Source organism: Rhinichthys klamathensis, unplaced genomic scaffold, assembly GCF_029890125.1.
Source record: "Rhinichthys klamathensis goyatoka isolate OS25496 unplaced genomic scaffold, OSU_Roscu_1.1 h1tg000311l_1, whole genome shotgun sequence".
NCBI classification, from domain to species: domain Eukaryota; kingdom Metazoa; phylum Chordata; class Actinopteri; order Cypriniformes; family Leuciscidae; genus Rhinichthys; species Rhinichthys klamathensis.
This window is the reverse complement of record NW_026606829.1, coordinates 712,520-728,700: the sequence shown is the minus strand read 5'-3', so window position 1 is coordinate 728,700 and position 16,181 is coordinate 712,520. Positions and strand designations below refer to the sequence as shown.

General features: G+C 37.3%; 1 protein-coding gene across 4 annotated transcripts; it reads right to left on the bottom strand.

Moving 5' to 3' along the window:
* Nucleotides 1-92: 92 nt before the first annotated feature.
* On the bottom strand, nt 93-15,217 carry samsn1a (SAM domain, SH3 domain and nuclear localisation signals 1a). 4 transcript variants are annotated; one of them, XM_056271111.1, is made up of 16 exons: nt 15,117-15,217; nt 12,498-12,641; nt 12,112-12,158; nt 11,927-11,964; nt 11,545-11,628; nt 9,481-9,572; nt 9,215-9,271; nt 8,687-8,783; nt 8,229-8,563; nt 3,226-3,306; nt 2,895-3,023; nt 2,393-2,498; nt 2,157-2,314; nt 1,860-2,078; nt 1,000-1,150; nt 93-501 (listed from the first exon to the last, which is right to left on the bottom strand). In XM_056271111.1, exons 1-16 carry the CDS (start codon nt 15,138-15,140, stop codon nt 398-400), a joined length of 1,866 nt encoding a protein of 621 aa, XP_056127086.1. In that variant the 5' UTR covers nt 15,141-15,217; the 3' UTR covers nt 93-397. The 4 variants fall into 4 exon arrangements, with proteins under 4 accessions (XP_056127086.1, XP_056127088.1, XP_056127087.1 ...); XM_056271113.1 differs by having other exon boundaries at nt 2,157-2,308; XM_056271112.1 differs by having other exon boundaries at nt 12,498-12,638; nt 15,117-15,155.
* Nucleotides 15,218-16,181: the final 964 nt, after the last annotated feature.

Here is a 16,181-nt window from a genome sequence, read left to right as displayed (position 1 = left end):
CCAAAACCAAATAGTTATTTTGAGAAACAAATAGTTAATTTTAGCAGCAGTATCAAAGTGTACCTATTCCAAAATTAGAAACAAGAGAAAGCTGCAGAATAAATAATTTATTTTTTATCATTTTATAATATTATATACAAATCAGTCATGATAAACATTTGTAAAAGTTCCTCACACACAAGTATGGTGCATGGCACGAAAGTTCAAATGACATCTACATTGAACAGAAAAAGGTTACATCAACACAAAGCTGAACAAAAATGTGTAAATACAAAGCACAAGTATCTAAATGAAAGACTAACACATATTATAACAAAAGAAAACATAGTTCTGTTTGTAGTTTACCAATAATTATATCAGTATAGAGAGACATTAGTTAATAACTAGTGAGTGCCCCTCAACTGTCAGGACACTCTGCTGGAATAAAACAACCCGAGTCTCTGGGACAGTCATTATCTTTGTCTTCCTCTTCATCGCCCTTCATCTCTCCCTCTCCATCTTCTGTAGGTCAAAGCACAGAAAGGTTAAATCCCTCATACAAACTCCTGCTCGTTAATTTAATCTCTGCCAATCAAATCAGGTTTGCACAAAACCCCAAATGAAATTAATGTTAATTAAATGGCAGTATGTCTTCCTGGTTATTATCCCACACTCATATCAGCCAGAGCAGCCCAACCATGGGCCACCTGCTCACACAGTGAGCCCACATCCAAACAGCAATTAATCCTGGAAAGGTCTGTTCCTGACCGCACAGAGCGCCATGGATTAAATTAAAACAGATAAGGTTGTGACATTCAATATTACAGGACTTACAGTCTAACTCTAGTGTTTCAAAAAGGCAGAATTTCATCCAAACACAAAAATAGACGATGCAAAGATAGCAGAATCTATGCCCTTCCTGAGGCTTGCTGACATAATGTTTCCTGAGATGGACACAGAGAAAACCAAAATATGGTTTTGCCCACAGCTGTCAATCAAATTGGTTGTATTGACACTTACTGCTTGTGACATAGAGGCAGTCTGAAGCAGCAAGCAACTTGTGTCTGTGTTCTGGATCAGTCACATTCAGCTCAATCAAATGCCTCTCTTTCAGATGTTTGAGGTCATCTACTGTCTGGTAGCCATTCAAGAGTAATGAAGATGCATATTCCTGTGACAAAAGAGATTTTAAACATTAAAAAGTTGCAATACAGCTTTAAACTGTCCAGTTGAGGACACATTCATGGACATTTATCATGGAAATATATAAAATGCATTACATCTGGCCAAAAAAAGTGTGCAGTTGATTCTAAACATATGTGTCCATTGGAGTAGATACTGTATGAGCAGGCATTTTCAAATCATTCTCTATGGGAGCTAAGCGATTTTTTTGTAGGATTGATATATAGTGGTGTGTACAAAGGGTGAGAGTCTCAAAATGTTGTGAGTATACGTATGCAAAAAAAAAAATTGTGAAATACAGAATACAATAATTAAAATAGTGATAGTTCACCCCAAAATGAAAATGCTGTCATCATTTACACACCCTCAATTTGTTCCAAACCTGTAGGAGTTTCTTTCTTCTGCTGAACACAAAGGAAGATATTTTGAAGGGCACCATTGACTTCCATATAGTATGTAAAAAAAAAAATACTATGGAAGTCAACTGTTTGGTTACAAACATTCTTCCTTTGTGTTCAGTAGAACAAAGACGTTTATACCGGTTTGGAACAACTTGAGGGCGAGTAAAGGGTGACAGTTGAGGGTGACAGCATTTTCATTTTTTGGGTGAGCTTCCCCCTCGGTCTGTTCGCGATAGGCCTTGATGTTTCTATGTTTCTATGTGTGTTCATGTGTATGTATGTCCTGTCTGGTTATACCTCTAAATGCAGTCTCTCTAATAACTCCAGAAGTGTATTTGGTCGTGGATTCTTGCATACTTTCACAGGTCTTATTTCCGGGGCCTCATCCTCTTCCTCCTTCTCTTTCTCGGGCAAAACATCCACATAAATAAACTTGAAATTTCCCACTTTATTATTGAGCATTCCAGTCCATATGCCCATAGGTGGTTTACTTATGATGCTGATGATGTCTCCCACCTAAAAAAAGACCGCCGACATCATTAACTTCCTGTTGGCAATTTATGTTTTAAATTTGTGCTGATTAATTCAGCTCACCTTCAGTTTGAGTGAGTCTGTATCATATGGGCTGGGGACAAAGTCTGTATGAACTTTTGCTCGTCCACAGAACTGTCCCGTGTAGGGCATTTCCTCCTCCAGTTTCAGGCTGTCTCTGTTACTGGATACATCTGAATTGCTGGTCACACCACCTGAGCCAATAAATATATAAACAATAAGAGTATGATTACAATGTCAAAACACTTTGTAATGCAGTCACGTGTGTAGATACTTACTGGACGAGCTCTGTCCACTGTAGAGGCTTTCTAATGAGTTGCTGGTGCGGTCTGAGCTCTTCTCTGCTGGAGTCCCATTCTCCGTTTCTCCTTCATTGTCATCACCCTGCACCAATCAAAATATCAGTCTGGATATTCCTATCAACTATTCTGCAGATTTAATGAATGGGATGACTGGGGTAGTTTGGCTACATGGGTTCGTTTTTTTTTTTTGTGGGGTCATAATTTTAGGGTACATTTCTGGGAATAAGGTACTTAAAAAGGGAGATTGAAATTTAAATATATAGCTAATAGAGATAGAAACCAGTTCTCTGTATATAAGACTTGTAAGCCTTATAAGATGAGATAATAATAACGAGGCTAATGAGGGGGATAATACATCTTTATACATTTAAATGTGTCAACCCTATGGTTGAACAAACTGCTGATATTTTGGATAATGAAAAACGGAGTTGCCTAATCAGTGTCAGTAATTATATGAGGAACTTGCATTGTGACTCACCATGTCCTCAGAGTAGGATTTGACGTGTTTCTTGCCCATCCTTTTACGCATAGTCATCGAGATGGCCTTCATCTTTTTTCCCAGACTTCCTGGTTTCTCACAGTTCTCTGCTGCCGATTCACCCTCTGCCTGTTTTGTACACAAATAAACACAATATGTTTTATTAATCCGTCTGTATATAAGTATGTCGGTCCAGTGGTCAATTAGACAATTGTAACTGATTGTTTTGCAGTTAGGGTATAGTGAGAAGTATCTTGCGAGGAAACATAGCACGGGGCATAAACTCTTTAAGAGCAGATTAAAGTGTTTTATTCATCCAAATTCTTCTTACCTCAGGTGTTCCATTTTCCTCAAGTTTGGAAGGGGAGTGTTGATTTCTGAACGTGTCAAATCTCCCAAAACTGGTGGATCGCTGTAAAACAGAGCACATTTACAACACTGTAAAAAAATGATATGATCAATAAGTTATGACAACGTATGTTTTTACATTGCTTTAACTTTTCAAATTAAGTTAAGCAATTTTCAACTTTTTTTGTATGTTGTATAATATAATTATACTATATATAATTATAATGTATAATATAATTAGCTTTTTTTTTTTAAGTCAGTTTAATATAATTTAAGTTGAAATGACATAAACATCCAAGCTGATTGTACTTAAAAATGTACGCCAGCAAATGTTTTTTTTTTCTTTTTCTTTTTTTTTTTACAGTGAATAGATATAACATCAAAGCACATGTATGTACATTACTTTGTATAAAACAAAAATGGTCATTATACTGTCCTTGTCATCAAGCACTTCAGGTCATTAAACAGCACTTGACGTGCTTGCACTTGATCATTTTAATGTAATGTTTTAAATTTGATAAAAACACTGATAGATTCCTAATCCGCTCAGAACCTGTCAGCTCTTCCACAGGAAAATGACAAATAATTATCTAAATTAAAAATCCATGTAATCTCATAGCAAACTGAGTTAACATTAGATCCAACATAGATCAAGCCATACTTGTTCAGTAATGTTATGTGGTGTCAAGATGTATCGTTTTTTTTTTGCTACTGGGATATATGGCAACACTGAATATGATAACCTTCAAATTATTACCATTGTTAAGATACATTAATAAAACCTACCTTAGGTTTAAGACTTTTTGGTTTGTCTGATGCATTTGAAGCAGCCCTTTGAAGCATCGCTTTGATGTGCGTTCAGTTTTTTCTTAAAATGAAACTCTATTCTGAAACTATAGCGGTTTTACTTCTCTCAACTCCACAAGTGTATAAATTGCAATGCCTCAGCAGAACAACCGAGCACGAGAACTTCCTTAAAGCACACAGGATGTGAGCCAATGCGTGTTCTGTCTATTATCAAGGCATCAGTTTTACAGGGGAAAAACACTGAATGCTCGAGTCTGCATTTTGTGGTTTACCACTTCACAGTCATTTCGAGTAACACAGATTCACAAGTGTACACACACAGAAAAAAAGAATTTCCATAGAGGTGCTTTTTACATAATCAAACCCTCCTTGCACCATATCGATTTCATGAGGCCGTCAGATTATAGAATAAATGCAAGAATCTGTGCTTCTACTGTCTTTTATATAACTTTTATGTTTATTGTCACGTTCATTATTTCACATTATAGGAAAACCTATAAATATAGTCAAGTGAAAGCTTATTAATCAATATTCCTTTGCCCAAATTGCTAAATCTGGTTTCTGTATAAGGGAAGTAAGCTCCATGGCACGCAAAGGAAGTGGACCCATGCTTTTGAAATACTTCCCGTCTGCTTTCACAACTTTTAGTTAGGAATTTTTGCAAAACTGTACAATGAGTTTTATCTGGTATATGCAAAGCATGTAGGTCACAAGCTCTTTATACAAGTAAGCCAAAACCAGCAACATTGGTTCTACCAATGGCGTGAGTTAGGAGGTGTGACTGTTTGTTTGAGCGGCCAATGGAAGACGGCGAGAGTGTTCCGGAAACCTGTTTGAAAATAATCATTGTTTTTGCAAAATTACGCTTGGCAAGTTGGCATCGCTGGAGGCACTGAAATGGAAAACTTCTAATTTAAATGAACAAAGACCTTAATGTGGATTGCTGTTCGAGGCATGAACTGACCAATAGTGTTCAAGAAAACCTTACAGACAATAACAGCATAATCCAGCCGTGTGCAATCGGCCACAGTAAAATCCAAATCCAGGATTACAGCATTATAATCTATTTCTTCCAGCACCACAAGCCTTTAGAAACAAACAGCCCTTCCTAACCTTTTATGAGAGCTTCAGTTTATCTGAGAGTGATACAGTGTAGTAGTTCACCCTTACAAGATAGCCATATGAGAATCCAGGAAACAGGAAAGGATTATCAACTTTACACTGTCTATGTATATACCTTTAGAAAACACTAGAAGTCATTACCCTGAATTGTTTTAAGCGTGTGGAAACGTCACTGGTTGGCAGGCCAGGACAATCTTAGAGAGTCTTATATTGCAATAAGAACATCGGCATTCAGCACTTGATGGGAGGTTAACAGCTTGAGTTTATATCACATGAATTAAGCTTGGATGGATTGTGTATACTATATATAGAAATTCAATTTATTTAAGCGCTTTGCAAAGGCTATGAGACTTTGAGATGGAACCAATATTATATAAGAAGAGTTCAGATTCGTCTGACATGTTTTCATTTAACATTTTTAACATTTAACATGTTTAGCATTTTTTTTATCAGGCTCATATGTTTAGGTTCAGTCATTTCACTTTAATGGCAATTAAAAAAGTTATTAGTCCCTTATTGAAATGCCTTATTTTCATAAATGTCACTTTAGTCAATTCATTGGTTTGACAAAATGTAACTGTCTTTTTCTGCAAAATCAGCTAAGTTCATGAGTGTGCTTTTTTGCAAAAACCTTTGGACAACAAGACATATGAAACAGTTGCAAAATCACTACAGATGCATCTGGAAACATTGCAAATGACGAAAGCAGAATTCAAAATGTAACAATGAAGAAACTGATCCTCACAGTAGGGGGAGCTGTAAGTGACTGCCGCATCCGTTTCTGTCAGATTTTTACAGCAGCACAAGAAGGAACGCTGTTGTGTTTACTTGCTACTCTGAAAATCCTGTCATTGCCACTGTAACCATGGATAAAACATGATAAAAACTTGCAGCTCGAAAATTGAAAGCTGGCTCATAAGCACACCGTCATTCATCTTGAAATCATATCGTTTGATTCGCGTCTTCTGATTGGTTTCTGTGGACTTAGAGGATTTTGCTGACAAACGGAAATGGTGTTTAGCGGTTTCTGCCAAGGTACCAGTATTTCTGAATGGGCTGACGCTGGGATTTAGTGGATTTGAAACTAAAGTATTTGATGAATGTATACTATGTGTGGAGAGCATTTGCTTATCATTATCTAATTTTTGACGGAGGTGGCGTTAAGAAGGTGGCCTTTCGCAGCCGTGCGATATTCCCCCAGTATCAGCACTGGAACCGTTTAACCATTTGTATCCCTCCGCTTGCTAAAAAAAAATACTACCTTTGTTGTGTCACAAAAGAGTTTTTTTAGGCGAGGATGTAGTTATTTAGACCTCAAATATGTGACTCATATACACTCACCTAAAGGATTATTAGGAACACCATACTAATACTGTGTTTGACCCCCTTTCGCCTACAGAACTGCCTTCATTCTAGGTGGCATTGATTCAACAAGGTGTTGAAAGCATTGTTTAGAAATGTTGGCCCATATTGATAGGATAGCATCTTGCAGTTGATGGAGATTTGTGGGATGCACATCCAGGGCACGAAGCTCCCGTTCCACCACATCCCAAAGATGCTCTATTGGGTTGAGATCTGGTGACTGTGGGGGCCATTTTAGTACAGTGAACTCATTGTCATGTTCAAGAAACCAATCTGAAATGATTCGAGCTTTGTGACATGGTGCATTATCCTGCTGGAAGTAGCCATCAGAGGATGGGTACATGGTGGCCATAAAGGGATGGACATGGTCAGAAACAATGCTCAGGTAGGCCGTGGCATTTAAACGATGCCCAATTGGCACTAAGGGGCCTAAAGTGTGCCAAGAAAACATCCCCCACACCATTACACCACCACCACCAGCCTGCACAGTGGTAACAAGGCATGATGGATCCATGTTCTCATTCTGTTTACGCCAAATTCCGACTCTACCATATGAATGTCTCAACAGAAATCGAGACTCATCAGACCAGGCAACATTTTTCCAGTCTTCAACGGTCCAATTTTGGTGAGCGCTTGCGAATTGTAGCCTCTTTTTCCTATTTGTAGTGTTGTAGCTCATCCGCCTCAAGGTTGTGCGTGTTGTGGCTTCACAAATGCTTTGCTGGATACCTCGGTTGTAACGAGTGGTTATTTTAGTCAAAGTTGCTCTTCTATCAGCTTGAATCAGTCGGCCCATTCTCCTCTGGCCTCTAGCATCAACAAGGCATTTTCGCCCACAGGACTGCCGCATACTGGATGTTTTTCCCTTTTCACACCATTCTTTGTAAACCCTAGAAATGGTTGTGCGTGAAAATCCCAGTTACTGAGCAGATTGTGAAATACTCAGACCGGGCCGGTCTGGCACCAACAACCATGCCACGCTCAAAATTGCTTAAATCACCTTTCTTTCCCATTCTGACATTCAGTTTGGAGTTCAGGAGATTGTCTTGACCAGGACCACACCCCTAAATGCATTGAAGCAACTGCCATGTGATTGGTTAATTAGATAATTGCATTAATGAGAAATTGAACAGGTGTTCCTAATAATCCTTTAGGTGAGTGTATATTTCATAACACCTATTTTACAATTTGTTTAGACGTTTTCTCAGATGCAAACTCCGGCCGTTCAGCGCTCATTTACCCACAGAGAACAGCTTCACCTTGCCCAGTTCTTCAAGAATTTGCCTCTGGCTCTTATGTAAATAGTGGTTAAACATGAGATATAATTCATATTAAGATTACAATGATTTCTACTTAAAAATAATGCTGCTCTTTTTAACTTCCTAATCATCAAAGAATCCTGAAAAAATGTGTCACGGTTTACACACAAAATATTACGCAGCACAGCTGTTTTCAACATTGTTTCTTGAGCACCAAATCAGCATATTAAAATGATTTCTGAAGGATCAGGTGACACTGAATACTGAAGTAACGATGCTGAACATTCACCTTAGCCTGAATATTTCACAATATTACTGTTTTTACAGTATTTTAATCAAATAAATGCAGCCCTGGTGAGGATAAGAGACTTTCTTCAAAAACTTAAAAAAACAACAAACCTAAACTTTTGATTAGTTTATGTCAAAAATGACTTACATTGGGGGCACAGAAATCCACACTGGTTGTGGAACGCACCACTCCTTTGGGCAAGGAGTCTCTCTTTATGTTTCGAACGTTGACTTTATCTCCTTGACTTGGGATTCTGGATGTAGCGCAGTCACAGGTGGGGACATGATGTTCATTGTGGGGAGGTTGACAGGTGTTGTAGGCTTGGAACCAATTTACAGATGTTTCAGTGGGGTTACTCCAGCGATGCCTAGAGCGGGCTTTCTCCATGACCCTTGACCCGTCAGCAGAAATACAGTAAGTCTCCTGTTTATGTGACGGTTGCCCAATGTCATGCTTCATTCCTTTGGCACCTTTGATTTGAGCTTTGCAATAGACGTTAAAAAAAATCATTGTCTGTCAGTGACATTGACACAGAGCTTTAAATAAAAATCTTTGTTGCACCACAAAAGTAATTGGTATTGCATCAAGTTAATATGTTAATTTACCTGTTGTCTCTTGTGTTGGAGTTCCTCTTTGACTGCTTTTCCTCTCTACTTTTTTCACCCTTGTCCCTCTTGTCATCTCTGCATTCTCTGTCTCAGGCTGTTAAACGACAAAATAGTTAAATGACATTGTTATATTTTAATTTTGAAGGTAATTTAATTTATATAAAATAAAATACAATACAATATTTTTTTATATATATAAGATAAATATAATAATTTTATTTTATTCCACAACCTCATTATGCTAACAATATTCTCTGCAGTCTTCATTTTTGGCCATTTTACAGCTGTCACTGGCCCTTATGCTGGTGAACACAAAACAAATTTAGCAGTCTCGACTGAATCTAATCCAATGTAGGCAAAGGAATTACATGGGCAGAACGTGCCTCACACCCAACCATCTGTACAGACACAGTCAACCACAATACCCTTTTTGGGGACAACTGTTCCGGCCCCTATGAAATACATGACGATCAGTTACATTCCAGCTGGCACAAAACCACCTGGGTGGACAGGGTTTGAACTCACCGAGTCATTCTGTCTGCTGCTTAGCTGGTTTGGATCACACCCCTCATAATAGACAATCTACCAGTAAAAGAATGAAAAATTTAAATAAAAAAGTAATGCAAAACGTGTGTGTGTGTGTGTGTGTGTGTGTGTGTGTGTGTGAGTTTATGTATGCATGTTGATTGATAGTGAACAGGAGAAAATGCTACATTAAAATATATTGTTTCCATGAATATTTTTTTTTAAATCTCGATCATAATGTTTAAAACAAAATGTTGGTTTCTGACCTGGACAGGCATCTCTTGCTGTATGTTTCTTGAATTGGTCTTTCTGTCTGTTATTTTCTGGCTTTCAGCTCTTCTTTCAGCTCTCACTTTATCTGAAATATAAACACATTAATTGAATTAGTAAACAATAGTACTTAGCAACCAAGTCACTATGAATATTTTGCTTTTTATTTTGTCATTGTTTTTATTAGCAGAAGACTTCAGTACATAAAACCACGACATTACAGAATCTCTGATAAGATTTTAAAAAAATATTAACCAAAGCAGAGCTCAAAATAGTACATTCCGTATGAGAAAAGTTATGTGGCTTTGCACCTCATTTCCTGTTTTGCTTCTTCACGTATTTTGATGAGGGGAAATACCGGCAGGATATTTTACTGTGCTTAGTCAAGGAAATGTGGTGCATCCATACAGACAGGTTCAACAACATTATTAGCTTAAAATGACGTTGCACCATTTGAAATTCAGATTAGTGCAGGCTTACAATCTTTTCATCATCTATTAAAAATAGTAGTTATTAAAATATTTGAACATTGTCTTTTATTAAAAAAAAACTAAGATAAACTACATTTAACACTAGTTAGACTATGTTACGCTAATCAGGAAGACATGGACAGAATGTATATAACAAATGGGTTGACATAAAATACATGTGGGAAGTTGACATGTCCTGCTATGCTCCAGCTAAAACCATTTAGGAATGGGCTTATTCTTTAATCATCATTATGCATCTTTTATGAACCTAAAAAAAAATATTAAATGAGAGATTACATGGAATGTTTGTACTTTTACTTTCTGTTTTAATTTCTGTGTCACACCACAGGAACATTTAAAAGGATGATTCCTCGGCAGTAAAATAACAAAGAAACGACGACCAGCTATGAAATATACACTTTTCTCCTATATACATTTAAAGGTAGGGTAGGCAATTTCAGAGAGGCTAGCAATAGCAAGCTAGCTTTGAAAGCATAAGATCCCACCCTCCCTTTGGAGCGTCTCCAAAGTCACACCTCGTTCAAAACAGATGGACCCGTACAGCCAGAGCAGAGTCTGCAAAGCGTCACGATCCGAGAGATGGCGTTAAATGACTACAATAATAATGGATGTAAAAAGAGCTCTTACTTGTACCACCTGACTGCTAGATTCATTTCTGTGCTGATATAGAAACGCATAAATCCGAGTCTGAGGACGTGAACTGCTGAGTAGAATGCAACGGGTTGCCATTTCTCAATTACGGTAATTACGACATGACGTGAATGCAGCATAAGCTCGTTTTGGTGCAGGAGGAACTGTTAAAGGTGCACTCGGTGCGTGTCTAAAAAAAAAGTTGCTGCCTTAAATTTTTTAACTACAATCAACTTGGATGTTTAAGTCATTTCAACTTAAATTGCATTAAACTGACTTAAAAAACATTGTTGGATCTTGTAGGTATAACTTTCTAATTGCTTAACTTATAACTTATTGATCATTTAATTATTTACAGTGAGAGCCTCATGTCATGGAACATGCTTATGATGTGTGATGCCTGCAAAGGTATGTAAATACATATGTTGACAGGCAGGTAGGACATCTTATTATTGCACTGGACCAAATGCAATGATTGGACGAACATAGAAGATGTACATTTTGTAAAAATTTAGACCACTTCTAATATTGATTGCTATGTGATGAGAGTTTCAACCAGTATAAGAAAAAGTGTTTATTAAAAACATGGTTTTAATCTAAAATCTTGAATGTTGATTTAAAAAGTCCATGACACATTTTGTCAACTACCCGAGTACTTTGTCATTGAAAGTCCTCAGTGCCCTTAAGTCCAGTGCCCTATTTACAATAAAGGCCCTGCTGATTCTTAATTAATCCCATGCAGGACAAGCAAGTGCTTTAAGTGAGCTGATGACTGCACAACACTGTGGGTGTTGTACCCACTCTCCATTCACTGTGAATGGGATTTGACGCAATAAGGGTTTCTGATTGGCCAGTGTTAAGCGGCTGTTGCTTGTCTGTGTGTGTCTTCTAAATGAAATCTAGTCGGGCTTAACCTACAAATCCTCAGAGTGGTTTTACCTTCATTCTGGTGGTTCCTCAGGAGGACTAAATCTTCCTGCTTCTTGGCAGCCGGCCAGCCAGAATTAGTGCAGATGGTATTATCTGCAGGAGGGAAACACATTTTTTTTTTAGATTTATTCATTTAAGGTCCACCAGTGTTCCATGCTTTTACTTTTTTTCACTCTGGAAATCTTGATTTGGGGGAAGTAAATTTAGACAATCTTGTTTGTCCTGTCATTCATGTATATAATAACCTGATAAACACTGTACAAACTTTTCTTTGTTTGCCTGTCAGTCAAGCTAGTTTCTTTATTATGAGAGTGAAAGGACAAGGACAACAAGGGTGTATTATTGCAGCTTGGTCATGTGATGCAGAAGAAAGACGAAATATATCACATACCTAAAGCATCATTTTCAGAAACAGACTTTGGTAGTGACCTGAAAGTTGACACAAGAAAACATTTAATAAAATACAAATATTCAGTGTTTACATTTTGCAATATGTCGCTATATGGAAGCCACACGGGCCCTTTTACTTTGATTGGAAGTCTTTTTTTTTCACTAAAAAACACAGACTGATCTCACCTTTGTTTCTTTTTTCTAGTGTTGTCTGAATTGATTTGAGAAATTTCCTGAAAATAAATACAGTATGAGGCAGTATAAGGGTGATAAATTATTGTATATATGTATGTAAAATGTATTAATATGAAATCACATGCATGCATATGTTAACAGTTAACGTGTTCTCAAGAATATGCAAGCCTAACATTTCAGGTTTCTCTTTCACAAACAGACCTGAAATGTTAATATATTTCCATATGGTTTCAGTATAATCAGTTAGCAGCAGCTTTTCCTTTAATTGAAGCTCATGATGTCCACAGCACTGTTATAGCGTGCATCCAGATGGCTGATACATTTCCCATGACAGTGCAGTATGCATGCAACATTCCAGCAGTCATTTGTGTAGTTACCATGGAGATGGAACGCCCTGCACTCTTCCAGTTGGTGGTGTCATCTAAGAGAACAGCTGGACTGTGGGACCTGCTGGGGATGGTGTACACCTGAGCCTCACAGGACTCCTGCACGGCCTCGTACAGGCTGTCCATCGAGCCCTCCTACAAAAAAAAAAAACATGTCACTTACAATCTGTGCTGCTAATAAGCTAATAACGTTAAGTACAGTGTACTTATTACAAGGGTCTTTATCCCCTTGGTGGACAGAGAGACGGACCTTGTTAGTTACAAAATACCTTATATAAAATTAACCCCTGGTTTCACAGACAAGGCTTAAGCTAGTCTTAAAATATGTCAGTCCCATTGTTTTGTCTCAAGATGCAAACAAGTAATGTTTTTTCTAAGGCATGTTTATAACAGCTACTTAAATGTCCTTATTGAACTAAGGCCTATAATCCTGGCTTAATCTAAGCCCTGTCTGTGAAGCCAGGTCTGAGAGTTGCATTTTAAGCCTAGCCTTTATTAACAAGAATATAGTATTTTATTAATATAAGTTATATATTAATGTATTTGTATACATTGTTAAATAAACAAATCCATATACAGATCATTTAATTTCACTTTCTCAAATGTGAAAAAATTAGCTTACTTTAAGCTTCTCAACTTTAGCCTTGGTTTAAACGAAGGTCATGCTGTATTTTAGTTTAAAGCAATTTTTTGAACAAAAATTAGTTTGAGATCAAATAATTAATGCAGTACAACCACCAATTCCACTGATTTATAAGGGTACGTTTACACGACAACTTTCCCATGGATCTAAAACGACTAAAAATGCTGTATTATGCATGCCAGGCCAGTAGTTTGGGATGTCACTTTGTAAAGAAACATTACACGCATATAGACCTTATGGTGCGTTCACGTGCTATGGTAATTATGGTAAATACCAAAAGCCGACATGGAAAATGCACATGAACACCCCCTCATGTGGTATTTTCCACTGGGCAACTCGTAGAATATTTTGATGCACGAGTTGCCGAGATGAGATTACCTTTGACCTTTTCAAAATGGCGGAGAGCAACGCAAGAGTTGTGAATGGTAAAAATATGTACATGATCTAGAAAATATACAGCATATTATTTACCGTTTGAGTTTTGATAAATCATTTTCTTGCTGTAGCAGATGACTTAAGCAATCTAAAATAGTTTTAGCTAAATAACAGGTCTGGATCTCCATCTTTTTACCACATTACGACAACAAAAGCACTTGAACGCAACACACTGGTAAATACCAGTTCACAAGTGGAAAATATCGTATTTTCCATAGCACGTGAACGCACCATTATTCACAGCTGCGCCATCTTTATTTTTTAACGGGAATAAAAGGGAGGCTGTGTGGGATAGACACGCATCTCTTCAGTGGGTTGTACAGTTATTTCATGTGTTTTTGAATTGTTCTGCTGACGAAACACTGCAAAAATATATTTCCAAGAAATTTTAGTAGACAAAAAAAAAAAAAACTGTGGAAAAATGTGAAAAGAATTCTGAGTGATCTAGGAGCTTTATACAGCGGATGCCATTGAAAACACAATAATGTCGGGGACACACTTAACGACTAGCTGAAACATTCCAAGGAGCAGACTGGAGCAGATTTTAAACACCGACTGTGAACACTGACTGAACGCAATTGTCTCTGACTCAGCGCATTGTGGACATGATCAGTCGTAAATCAAATTACATTCATAATCGGCCTTATAGTCGTTAAGTGTGTCCGTGGCTTTAGTCTTTCCCTCACAGCCTTGCTTTCAAACCTGTAATGGCCCTGCTTTGAATAAGGTTTATAGACTGAACGTATACGACTGAACACATACTGTAAAACGCATGGGCATGACGTCACAGTTTTCACAAATTTGCATTTTTGTCCATTTTCAAAAGTTTGCAATTTCAGGCCCACAAAACGGCAATGTAGTGTAAATGATCGGCCAAAACGCATAAAAACTTTGCGTTTTGTCGTGTAAACCGCCTCTATATAGTGCATTCGAGTGCAAATCCATTTGCGCAAAAGATAAAACAAAAAACCAGAAGCATTATATTTCTTACAGAAAATCAGAGCAGCGTAAATTCAGTGACGCAAGACCACCATTAATCCTATATTGCACAAAACATCTGGCAGAGAAATTTTTGGAAAAGTCATTTCAAACTAAATTGCATTAAACTGAAAAAAATTGTTGAATCTTGTATAACTTATAAAAAAAGTTAGAAAATTGTTTAACTTAATTTGACGAGTTAAAGCAATGTAAAAACATACGTTGTTATAACTTCTGATCATATAATTTTTTACAGTGAATTTTTTTGTTTTATAAATAAAATAATAAAATAAATAATTAAAATGAAATTGAATGAGATATTGTGATACATAGTTTATCTTTAATGCACAGGCTACAAATGTAAGCCATAATACACAACACACACTGACTTGACTTCGTCACTATAAGGAAGCAAAACTAAAGGCCCTCCGAAAGCATGCAGCTAACGCATGGTTCCTGATCTTCATGCACTGTCAACCCTCCAGCAGTTCATGTTTCATCCACACACTGTCGATCAACAAACCACAGAGAAGAAAAGCAGAATCACATCTTACCAGAGAGAAGCAGAAGAGATTCATTCTGGGAAGTATGGTTTCTTTCCAGTGCCCACAGCATAGGATGAACAATGGGACGAGGCAGGCAGACAGAGAGCAGAGTGCTTAGTGTTCCAGACTGCCTCCTGCTCCACAGATTAATACTGAATGACATCCTTTCTCTAATCCAATAGATGTGGAGGACCATTACCACTCCAGGCAGCCCCTATATCAAGTGCTGAGCTTGTTAATGCTGATGTTGTTTACTTAGATAGAGAAGTGGGTTGAGAGCTTTTGTTTGGGCTATGACGGAGTCATAGTCAGAACAGTCGCATAGCGTTGGTAGATTCCAGTCACTAGTTTAATCTAAAAATGTGATTCAGAGGCATCCTGTCTTTACACAGGCATGTACAAGACTAAAGCTCTGAGCATCTCTGATGCTGATTTGGTTCTGTGTAAATTTAAATGTCATATTTTCCTTTATAGTTTTCACATTAATAATTAACATTATTTCTGAAATTATTATTTGTGGATGCTCCATTCACATACTTCAGGCCAATTCTTGTAACTAAAAAGAAACTTGATTATATTTAATATTTTATTACTGTATTTAGTATAAAATATTTTATTTAGCCATATGCTCCCTAAAATATAAGTCACTTGTTTATTAAACTATGTAAACGTAAATGTATGTGTGTGTGTATACACACAAACTCAGCGGCCACTTTATTAGGTACACCAGGATGGACCCCCTTTGGCCTTCAGAACTGCTTAAATTCTTCATGGCATTGATTTAACAAGGGGTTGGAAACATTCCTCAGAGATTTTTGAATCCTCAGAGATTCCATATTGACGTGATAGCATCACACAATTGCTGCAGATTTGTCGGCTGTCGCATCCATAATGCAAATCTCCTGTTCCACCACATCCCATAAGGAACTCTATTGGATTGAGATCTGGTGGTGACTGTAGGCCATTTGTGTGGTCATAAAGGGATGGACATGGTCAGCAACAACACTCGTTTAAATTTTCATTTGGTACTATGAGGCCAAGAGTGTACAAAGAATATATATCCCCCACACCATT